This window comes from Budorcas taxicolor, chromosome 1 (genome assembly GCF_023091745.1).
Source record: "Budorcas taxicolor isolate Tak-1 chromosome 1, Takin1.1, whole genome shotgun sequence".
In the NCBI taxonomy this organism is placed as follows: Eukaryota; Metazoa; Chordata; class Mammalia; order Artiodactyla; family Bovidae; genus Budorcas; species Budorcas taxicolor.
In genome coordinates, this window is record NC_068910.1 from 205,562,987 (window position 1) to 205,575,261 (window position 12,275).

Consider the following 12,275-nt stretch of genomic DNA (forward strand, 5'->3'; position numbering starts at 1 on the left):
CATCAGTGTGTACACAAGCTTTCTGAACTTGCGCTGACCCAGAGTTCCAAGGTCCACACCATGCTCCTCCTTAGCTTAGCAAAGCATGACAACCCCAGCTAATCAGCCTGATGTACTTTTTGTTTAGATTATACTTAGTTGCTATATCTGGCTTTTATTCTTTACCGGTGCTGTTCTTCACGTGGCATAGCCAGATCGACAGGTAACTGACTATTAACCCTTGCATCCCCGTTCTCATATTTCACGGGGATATTAGGACTTCGTGGAAGGTTCTGTGCTCGCCTCCAGGACAAGACAGACACACAGTCACCCTCCCGCTGCGGGGTAAGGCTTCCCACATCTCTCCTCCTTGACCCACTCCTCCATTTCCTCCCTGTCGGGCTGTCCCCCAGCAGGCCTACAAGCCCTGCACTCGCCCAGTTTCAAGACCCAAGAAAGCACCCAGAGTCAGCAACACAGACATCATTGGTTTAATGGATGGGCGGCTCACACATTGGAGGCAGGGTCCTGGGGCAACACCTACACTCCCTGTGCTGCCAAGGGAGCAGGTCCTGGTGGCAGGGGGAGGTTATCAGTTACAGGGGACACTGAACCAGGTGGGCTCATCGGTTACCAGGGAAACCAGCAGAGGGGCAGGCCCCTCACTGCCCCTTTAATAAGAACTATCACTAGGTGGGCCTGGGACAAGTGTCGTAGGAAGGAAGGTCAGGCAGGTGAGTGGATGGATGTGAGGCAAGCACAGGTGGAGCCAGGGAGGGACAGAGAGCAGGAGGACAACCATCTTCAGTGGTCAGAACCTCTGGACTAGGAGTAGAGGTGACCTGCCATAGACCAGGCCACGCTCATTTAATCAACTAATTAATTTTTTTTTTAAGTATTGGGAAAAAATACAGTGTTGCCTTCGTTTCTGCTGTACAGCAAAGTGAATCAGTCACGTATATACATATATCCCGTCCTTGAATTATACTGAGTAGAGTTCCCTGTACTCTACACTTGGTTCTCATTAATTATCTATCTCATGCACGTGTTTGTGCTCCGTCCCTCAGTCGTGTCTAACTCTTTGCGACCCTATGGACGTAGCCCACCAGGCTCCTCTATCCATAAAATTTTCCAGGCAAGGATACTGGAGCCAGTTGCCATTTCCTTCTCCAGGGGATCTTCCTGACCCAGAAACCAAACCTGAGTCTCCTACATTGGCAGGTGGATTCTTTACACTGCAACACCAGGGAAGCCCATTGTATATATTCAGTTCAGTTCAGTTCAGTTCAGTTCAGTTGCTCAGTCCTGTCTGACTCTTTGTGATCCCGTGGACTGCAGCATGCCAGGCTTCCCTGTCCATCACTAACTCCTGGAGATTGCTCAAACCCATGTCCATTGAGTCGGTGATGCCATCCAACCAACTCATCCTCTGTCATCCCCTTCTCCTCCTGCCTTCAATCTTTCCCAGCATCAGGATCTTTTCCAATGAGTCGGTTCTTCACATCAGGTGGCCAAAGAACTGGAGTTTCAGCTTCAGCATGAGCCTTCCAATGAATATTCAGGACTGATTTCCTTGAGGATTGACTAGTTTATTCCCTTGAAGTCCAAGGGACTCTCAAGAGTCTTTTCCAACACCACAATTCAAAAGCATCAATACTTCAGCACTCAGCTTTCTTTATAGTCAAACTCTCATATCCATACATGACTACTGGAAAGACTATAACTTTGACTAGATGGGCCTTTATCAGCAAAGTAATGCCTCTGCTTTTTAATAAGCTGCCTAGGTTGGTCATAGCTTTTCTTCAAAGGAGCAAGCGTCTTTCAATTTCATGCCTGCAGTCACCATCTGCAGTGATTTTGGAGCCCCCCAAAATAAAGTCTTTCACTGCTTCCATTGTTTCCCCATCTATTTCCCATGAAGTGATGGGACCGGCTGTCATGATCTTTGTTTTTTGAATGTAGAGTTTTAAGCCGGCTTTTTCACTCTCCTCTTTCACTTTCATCAAGAGGCTCTTTAGTTCTTCTTCACTTTCTGCCATAAAGGTGGTGTCATCTGCATATCTGAGGTTATTGCTATTTCTCCCAGCAATCTTGATTCCAGCTTGTGCTTCATCCAGCCCAGCGTTTCTCATGATATACTCTGCATATAAGTTAAATAAGCAGGGTGACAATATACAGCCTTGAGGTACTCCTTTCCCAAATTGGAATCAGTCTGTTGTTCCATGTCCAGTTCTAACTGTTGCTTCCTGACCTGCATACAGATTTCTCAGGAGGCAGGTCAGGTGGTCTGGTATTCCCATCTCTTTTAGATTTTCCACAGTTTGTTGTGATCCACACAGTCAGAGGCTTTGGTGTAGTCAATAAAACAGAAGTAGATGTTTTTCTGGAACTCTCTTGCTTTTTCAATGATCCAGTGAATGTTGGCAATTTGATCTCTGGTTCCTCTGCCTTTTCTAAATCCATCTTGAACATCTGGAAGTTCACAGTTCACATACTGTTGATACCTGGCTTGGAGAACTTTGAGTATACTTTGCTAGTGTGTGAGATGAGTACAGTTGTGCAGTAGTTTGAACATTCTTTGGGATCGGAGTGAAAACTGACCTTTTCCAGTCCTGTGGCCACAGCTGAGTTTTCCAAATTTGCTGGCACATTGAGTGCAGCACTTTAACAGCATCATCTTTTAGGACCTGAAATAGCTCAGCTGGAATTCCGTCACCTCCATTAGCTTTGTTTGTAGTGATGGTTCCTAAGGCCCACTTGACTTTACATTCTAGGATGTCTGGCTCCAGGTGTGTGATCACACTAACATGGTTATCTGGGTCATGAAGATCTTTTTTGTACAGTTCTTCTGTGTATTCTTGGCACCTCTTCTTAATATCTTCTGCTTCTGTCAGGTCCGTACCATTTCTGTCCTTTATTGAGCCCATCTTTGCGTGAAATGTTCCCTTGGTATCTCTAACTTTCTTCAAGAGATCTCTAGTCTTGCCCATTCTATTATTTTCTCCTATTTCTTTGCATCAATCACTGAAGGAGGCTTTCTTATCTCTCCTTGCCTTTCTTTGGAACTTTGCATTCAGGTGGGTATATCTTTCTTTTTCTCCTTTGGCTTTAGCTTCTCTTCTTTTCTCAGCTATTTGATACATACATTATTAACGTGTATCTTATACACAGTAGTGTATATATGTCAATCCTAATCTCCTAATCCGTCCTATCCCCCACTTTCCTCCTTGCTCTCTCATTTTATTTATTTCTCCCTTTATCCCCACTTCCCTCTCCGACATCACCCACCGTCCCCCAGCCCTCTGATGCATCTAATGACACCCTTCTGTTGAACACCAGTCTTGCAGGCGTGCATTTCGGTGCTGCAAGAACCTGGTTCTTGATGTCACTCAGCGCCATGCCGGAGGCCCTGTCTGGCTGTGGGTGCCTCCCCTCTGAGGCTGCTCAGGCTGCATGGTGCCTGGGGCTTGAGTCCTCGCATTTTCCTCTTTCTCTTTTGGGAGTGGGGGACAGCTCCCCGTTGCCTTCAGCTTGTCACCACACAGATGCTGTGTAGCAGACATCCCCACAGGTCTCCTCGTGGATATGGCTAAAACTTTTTTTGGTATTTACATACCCAGGAGTGGAACCACAGCGCAACTGTCAGTTCAGGTGACTCAGTCGAGCCTGACAGCTTTCCAGAACTGGCTCCTGTCTCCCGCCATCCTCAGCAACACACGCAGTTCCCAGCTTTCCAAGTTTCCCAGTGGGGCAGGCACAAAGTGGCAAGTTGCCACTGTAACTAGCATTTCTCAGGCTTCCAGTGACCTTTGGAACATCAAGCCCGATTGAGACAACTACAGTCATCCCCCCTATCTGTGGGAGATTGATTCCAGGATCTCTGCAGATGCCAAAATGCACAGATGCTCAGGTGCCCTATATAAAATGGCGCAATTTCTGCATGTTACCCACCCACATCCTCCTTTATACTTCATCTCTTTTTCTTTCAATTTTATTGCAATATAATTGATATACAGGCAGATTCTTTACCAGCTGAGCTAGCAGGGAATCCCATAATTGATATACAGCACTGGATATGTTTGGAGGCTTCTCCGGTGGTCAGTAGTAAAAAATCCACCCAGCAATGCAAGAGACATGGGTTCAGTCAGGAATATCCCCTGGAGAAGGGCATGGCAACCCACTCCAATATCCTTGCCTGGATAATCCCATGGACAGAGGAGCCTGGCAGGCTACAGTCCATGGGGTCGCAAAGAGTCGGACATGACTGAGCGACTAAACAACCAAGTTTAAGTTTAAGGTGTGCAGCATGACTTACATACATCATGTGATGGTTTGCACAAGTTAGTAAATATTCATCTCATTTAAACACAAAGTTAAAAATATAGAAAAAAAATTGTGATGAATAGAAAAAAAATTGTGATGAGAACTCTGAGGATTTGCTGTCTTAATAACCCTCCTACATACTTTAAATTATAGCTAGGTTACATACAATGCCTAGTACAATGTAAATGACATGTCAGTAGTTGTAAATACAATGTAAATGCTATGTAAAGCATTGCCTGCCAGACGCAAATTCAAGTTTTGCTTTTCGGGTCTTTCAGGAATTTTTTAAAATCTTTTCAGTTCCTGGTTGGTCGAGTCCAAGATGTGGAATCCACGGAGAGAGGAAGGAGGGCTGTCCTTATTTTTCTTTCTGACGGGCAAGAGGAGGAACAAGGGCCAGTTGAGGGGAGGAACTCCAACTCCCTGGTGCCCAAGCACGCTAGGCCGTTGTGCAGTTGTGCTTCTCAGAGAACTGCCAGCTCCCGCTTGCCTTCCACCTGCTCTCAGCTGGCAGCCTGCTGCTCCTGACTCGGGCGCCTGTCATGCAGGGGCACGCAGAGGCCAGACCTGGGGCTCAAGAGCCTGTTGCTGCCAGAGCCGAGAAAAGAAGGGCGTGGAGTGACTGCTGCTGGCTCAGTGACACAGCTTATTTCTAGGAGAAATAAACTTTATATATATATATATTTATTTAATATATATGTATGAACGTGAAAGTGTTAGGTACTGTTTGTGACCCCATGGACTGTAGCCCGCCAGGCTCCTCTGTTCAAGGGATTCTCCAGGTAAAAATTCTGAAGTGGGTTGCCATTTCCTTCTTCAGGTGATCTTCCCAACCCAGGGATCAAACTCGGGCCTCCCATACTACAGGCAGATTCTTTACCATCTGGGCCACCAAGGAAGCCCATAAATGTGTATATATAATACATATTAAATATAATATATAGTGTATATATTATATAAAATATTATATAATATAGACACACTATATTATATTAATATATTAATAAAGTATATTAATACTTTAATATATTTATATACCATACTTTAATATACTATCATTTAATATACTATATATAGTATATATAATATATTTTATGTATTTAACATATTTAATATATATAATATAATATACTTAATATACTATATAATTTAATATACTATACTAATATAATATAATATACTTTAATATAGTATTATACTTTAATAAACTATAATGATAAAGTATATTAATATTACTATATATACGACTCCACTGGTAGAAGTATATATTAATAGATACTATATATTAATATGCATTAATATGTTATATATTAATGTATGGTATATATAATACATATTAATTATTATAATGTATATGTATACAGGTATACTGTAGTTCATGGGGTCACAAAGAGTCCAATATGACTTAGCAACTGAACAACAAATATGCATATATATATATATGTGTGTGTGTGTGTGAAGTGAAAGTCGCTCAGTCGTGTCCGATTCTTTGCAACCCCACAGACTGTACAGTCCATGGGATTCTCCAGGCCAGAATACTGGAGTGGGTAGCCTATTCCTTCTCCAGGGGATCTTCCCAACCCAGGGATCGAACCAGTGTCTCCTGCATTGCAGGCAGATTCTTTACCAACTGAGCTATCAGGGAAGTCCCATATATATATATATAATATATATACTATATATATAATATAATATATATGTATATGACTGAAGCACTTTGCCATGCACCTGAAACTAACACAACATTGTAAATCAACTATGAGCTGCTGCTGCTGCTGCTGCTAAGTCGCTTCAGTCGTGTCCGACTCTGTGCGACCCCATAGACAGCAGCCCACCAGGCTCCCCCGTCCCTGGGATTCTCCAGGCAAGAACACTGGAGTGGGTTGCCATTTCCTTCTCCAATGCATGAAAGTGAAAAGCGAAAGTGAAGTCACTCAATCGTGTCCGACTTTTAGTGAACCCATGAACTGTAGCCTACGAGGCTCCTCTGTCCATGGGATTTCCCAGGCAAGAGTACTGGAGTGAGGTGCCATTGAGCTATTCTTCCATAAAAAGGAAACCACTCACTGCTATTTTCTCAACATAAAAATGTATTTGAATCTTATTGAAATCATATTAAATACATAAAACTGCATTTGATATGTTTGCAGGCACAGCCCTTAGCTGAATCATAAAAACACAGGTTATTTTTTAAATCTTCCCAACATTTTTGCAAAACGGGCTCTCTTGCCTTATGGCCTTCTCCTTCCCTGTTACTCAGAAGTTGCATTCCTCACCTGAGTTTAACTTCTCTCTGCTTTCTGGGTTGCGTCATGGAATCTCTTACGGAGCAGGCCTGCTCAGGAGACAGCTGCTGCTGCTGCTGCTAAGTCGCTTCAGTCATGTCCGACTCTGTGCGACCCCATGGATGGCTGTCTACAAGGCTCCTCCGTCCCTGGGATTCTCCAGGCAAGAACACTGGAGTGGGCACAGGGTTAACGGCTGAGAACATGGTTGGTTACACCCAGGACGTTGTTGGTAACCATGGACCCTCAGAAGCAGTGTGGATGATGCTTTGCCCAGGTTCTGGAAGACAGGCTGCCTCTTTCACCCTGTGGGAATATTTGTCCCACTTATTTGTGATGTTACCAGGCCCTGTTTGCTTCTGTTTTTCCAGCTGGCTTAAAAATAGAGTAAAATATCATTTCTGGTTCCATGCTCTGCCTCCCATACTAATCTGCTCTCATTCTGTCTCCAAACTGCCACTTCCACTGGGGGTCAGGAGGTACAGTGTCCCCATGACCTTGAGACATTTTAAGCAACACCGGGGTTGGGCCGTATTAGACCTTCCATCTTGCTGGTCACACCAGAGCTGTCTGCATGCCCAGCACTCGGTGAGGACAAGAGGGTTATGTCGCCAGGGCACCCGACAGCATGTGATGATGGCAGAGGGCCTGGAAATGTTGCCTTTCTCCACGAGCAGGGGGCTGGTACGGTGAATCTCAAAGAAGTCCTGTCAAGAACAGCAGGGTCCACTGAGCAAGTCTGTGTCCTCAGGAAGAGAAATGCAGGCAGGATGCGTGTGGATCCCACTTTAGGAGTGTTCTCTCTAGACTGAGTACAGAGCTTCCTTGACTTATCTTTCTGAGGCCTGTGCTGGGTCTTCGTTGCTGCTCGTGAGCTTTCTCTAGTTGCAGCAAGTCGGGGCCTCGTATTGCAGTGACTGCTCTCCTTGCGGAGCACAGGCTCTAGGCATGCAAGCTTCAGTAACTGTGGCTTGTGGGTTCAGTAGTTGTGGCTACTCCGTGAATGTAGGATCTTCCCGGAGGAGGGATCAAATCTGAGTCCCCTACATTGGCAGACTGATTCTTAACCACTGGACTACCAGGGATGTCCTGCTTCCTTGATTTATAACAGAGTTGCATCTCAATAAACCTGTCATAAGTTGAAAATATCACAGGTCAAAAATGTATTTAATACACCTGAACATCCTAGCTTAGCCAAGTTTACCTTAACTGGGCACAGAACATGTACATTAGCCGACAGGTGGGCAAACTCATCTATCACAAAGTCTATTTATAATTGTGTTGATTATCTCCTTTAATTTGCTGAAAACAAAAAAAAAGAATGGCTGTCCACATACCAGTTATTCACCCATGCGATCATGTGGTTGACTGGGAGGAGCTGTGACTGCCACTGTCCAGCATTACAGAGGTGCTGGACCGCACAGCACTAGGTGGGAGAGGATGGTTGTTGCTGTTCAGTCACTAAGTCGTGTCCACTTTCTGTGACCCCATGGACTGCAGCATGCCAGGTTCCTATGTCCTTTACTATCTCCCAGAGTTTGCTCAAATGCATGTCCATTGAGTCGGCAATGCTACCTAACCATCTCATCCTCTATCGTCCCCTTCTCCTCCTGCCCTCAACCTTTCCCAGCATCAGGGTCTTTTCCAGTAAGGCAGCTCTTCACATCATGTGGCCAAAGTATTAGAGCTTTAGCAAGAGTCCTTCCAATGAATATTCGGATTCTTTACCACTGAGCCACCAGGGAAGCCCTGGGAAAGGATAGAAATTCACAATTCAAAGTATAGTTTTCTCTGAATTCATATTTCTTTCACATTGTCATAAAGATGAACCATCATAAGTCAGGAACCAACTGTACATACTCCGGATATCAGCAAAGTCTGGAAACAGACTTTAGGCAGTGTGTTAGTTACAATTTTAAATATTATGCTCAGTGTGTTTTTAGATAAGCTACCCCTGAATTCAAAGTAATGAGCATTATCATTAATTTTTTAAAAAATTAAAATAAATACATTTTCATGTTCAAAACTGAGAAACATTGAGAAGATCTGTATTTATAGCACTTTCACATGTTAATAGTTGGACAACTTGCTTGAAATTTAGGTAACTGGAGATTAAGAAAAAATGTATTTAGTATATTATAATCTATGAAAATGTAAGTAAGGTAACATATATGTTCATATATATTATAGATAAACTGTTTATATATTGTTAATCCATGTTTTCCAACTTTGCAGATGTCCTCTGCAGGCATAGAAAAGTCCAGAAGAAAATACACCAAAAGAGAAAACAGTGATGATTACTTAGAATAATACATAAGACTTTTTCCCTTCTTTTTGCCTTTCTATTACTTTCAATTTTTTTCTTCAGAAATTAGATTAAAAAAGATAAAATCCCAAGGTCTTTTGTTATTTCTAAAAGCAAAGCAGAGCTGCTGTAGCACATGTACAGAAAGCCCTAACTCCAGATTGCTCATCCCTTTTGTAGTGGGGGAACAGGTTCAGTGGCTCTTGAGTTTTCTGCCAAAGTAAGTACAGGTTTCTGCCTCATCAAAGGGCCAGATGTCCATTCATTTGTTACCGAACCAAACCTTGATATGCTCACCTTCTAGCAGTAAAGCCAATCTGCTGACACTGGGTTGTACTGCCGGAAAGTACAGCATTTATTCCAGGTGCAAAGCAAGGAGTCCAGGCAGCTAGTGCTCAAAAGACTAGAACTTCCTGGTGGGTTTCAGGGAAGCATTTTTAAAGGCAACATGAGGGAGAGAGCCTTAGAGTACATGCTCAACTTCTGCACAGTTCTCTGATTGGCTGATAGTGAGGTAACAGGGCAAGGTACCAGGGGTTAATGTAATCACTCCTGAGGCTCCAGTAGGTCTGGAATATACATGCTCCTAATGGTCGTCGGGTGGCTTCCCAGGTGGCACTAGTGGTAAAGAACCTGCTTGCCAGTGCAGGTAGATGTAAGAGATGTGGGTTCAATTCCTGGGCAGGGAAGATGCCCTGGAGGAGGGCACGGCAACCCACTCCAGTATTCTTGCCTGGAGAATCCCATGGACAGAGAAGCCTGGTGGGATAGAGTCCATGGGTCACAAAGAGTTGGACATGACTGAAGCAACTTAAAACACACACAGTAGCCATTGGGTAGTTAACCTCTTCCTTTTGGTGGTGGTTTTAGAAGCTGTAAAACAACTCAGTGACGTGCATGAGACACTGTTACCCCTGTTGTGGACTGCAGGGAGGAACTAAAGATTCTGTCACTGCCATATGGCTGATTTACTGTTTGAACTGTCACCAGTTCTCCTGGCCCAACTGCTACTTTTGTCACTATACAATCACATACCTTCAATCATTCGTTCTTGAGTCAGGCTTTTGTGGCTCTGGGGAGTCCTGGGAGACTAAGCTTTTCTACAGACAAGAGGCAGGCAGAGGACTCTGGGGCCAGGGGGAGAGTGGGGATGTGGCCCAGGAAGGCCCCATAGGGTCCTGCTCCATCACATATTTGTTCATCATGTTGATGGGGCAGCTGCTTGTGCTGCCCACCCACTAGGTGCTGGGGGTGCAGTGACAATAAGCAGATGACGTCCTTGTCCTCACAGAGAAGCTTTTGAAAAAGAAGCTACGGGATGTTAAACAGTGATGAGGGCTACGCAAAAGAAAATAAAACAGGGCAAGCTGGACAGTGCAAGGTGGGCTGGAGCTTGGGTGACGGGGGTAGCGCAAGTGAGGGGAAGAAAGATGTGAAGAGCTAAGTGCGATGTTGGGGTGCACTACCCCCAAGAACTCTGCGGCCTCCTGGGCACCAGGAATAGGCATGCACCAGCATCCCCGTGATCCCCAAGCAGCTCAGCCCTGGTCCAGCTCAGCCCCATGGCACTCAGCCATCACGGCACTCATGGGTAGTCCTGACTCCCCCAGCAGAGCCTCCCAGCCACTCTGCCGGCCGAGCTTTCATCCAGGTGGATGAAACAGAAGAGCACTGGAGGGATCCATAAGGCAGTCCTCACTCAAACAGGAGGAGTGGGAGCATTTTCTGATTTTTTTTTTTTTTTCTGGAGACTCAGGATTACAATTTGAGCCCAACACAAGACTCTGGGTTCTGTGGGTGATGACAGATAGCCACACCTGTGAAAGGCGGGAGACACAAGTGATGGCAACAGGCACCCAGTAGTGGGAGATGCAGGTAGTGCCCAGGGCTGGCTGACCCCACCCTCCCCGACTGCTGCCCTCTATTGCTGGGCAAGACATCTCCAGGGCCTGCCACCACTGACATAGCAGCCCAGGCAGAAAACCGCAGTGTCTCAGGCTTAAGGGAAAGGAGAGGGGTCAGCCAGGGCCAGAGTGGTGTTGTGGAGGCAGTCTGAACGTGGGTTGGAAAAGAGTTTCCAGACGCAGAGCATCTCAGAAGGGAGTGAGTTTATACAGACCAAAGAGCAGAAATAATGTGGGTGCTGCGAGCTAGCAGGCCGATCCCTCCTGACAGACCAGGGAGAGCCGACCCCTTTTGTGGGTTAGTAGCCAATTTTTGTAGCCTCAAGACAAAGAAAATTCCTGCTGGAAGGGTGGCATTAGTTGATTGGTTAGGGTGAGCACTGGGAAGGGCATTTTTGCCTAATATGGGGTCAGGAAGCCTGTTCATGAGGATTAAGGAAGGGGTGGCTTTTGGCAACGATGGGGTGACCTTGTTTCTGGGCTCTACTTCTGGCCTTGGTACAAGGTCTTGCACCTGTGGCCTGGGGGCAAGACTAACAGTGGTCAGGAATGTGTGTGTGTGTGTGTTTCAGGTATGTAAATTCAGAAGCTGGATAGATGTTCCATAGGCTACTGGTTGGTTTACCAGCACGCTTAACAACTAAGAGTGATTCCCAACTCCTTTTAAATGGTTCCGCCTGCTCAGCATCCCCTCCTTTTGCATATTTGCTATTTGAAGACAAAAGCATGTTCAATTAGCTTCACATCTTCCCAGTTTTCCTCTACCACTACTAGCATGGGAGGCCATTCCCTCCTCTGGGAGATCTTCCCAACCCAGGGATTAAACCGAGGTCTCCTGTGTTGTAGGTGGATTCTTCACCATCTGAGCCACCTGAGAAGCCCTCTACCACTCCTGAGATTTGCCAGTATGAAGTCCTGGGACAGACAAACTGCCATTCATGGCCAAGCAGTGGCTTCTCCTGATCAATACTGTGTGGTGCTAACTGTTATATTCCTGTTTGTTGCAGCCCCAACCCCAAAAAGGCAAAAATGTGACCACTGGTCCCCGTGTCCTGCAGACACCTACGCTTACCGGTTGCTCAGCGGGGGTGGCAGGGACAAATACGCCAAGATCTGCTTTGAGGATGAGATGTAAGTATCAGTGCGAGAAAAGAAAGCCTAGCTCCCCCGCGTGGTTGTTTGCCTTCTCTGAGGCTGAAAAGTGAAAATGAAAGTCGCTCAGTTGTGTCTGACTCTTCCTGACCCTATGGACTCCTCTGTCCATTGGATTCTCCAGGGAAGGATAACTGGAGTGAGTTGCCATTTCCTTCTCCAGGGGATCTTCTCAACCCAGGGATCGAACCCAGGTCTCCCGCATTGCAGGCAGAATCTGAAACTGACTAGGCAGCAAGCCTGTCCCAGGAGAGAAGGGCATGTCCTGGACTTCAGGCAGAGGCTAGGGGTGTCCGAGGGGAGCTGAGACAGCCCGCTGTGCCCACA

The 12,275-nt window shown here is 45.6% G+C and overlaps 1 protein-coding gene across 1 annotated transcript in view; it reads left to right on the forward strand.

Annotated features, from left to right (window-relative positions):
- FAM3B (FAM3 metabolism regulating signaling molecule B) overlaps nucleotides 1–12,275 on the forward strand; it is a 58,605-nt gene that overhangs the window by 18,056 nt on the left and 28,274 nt on the right. The window contains exon 3 of the mRNA XM_052649851.1: nucleotides 11,804–11,927. Within this exon, the coding sequence (XP_052505811.1) occupies nucleotides 11,804–11,927 (124 nt within the window). The remainder of the gene's footprint in view (nucleotides 1–11,803; nucleotides 11,928–12,275) is intronic.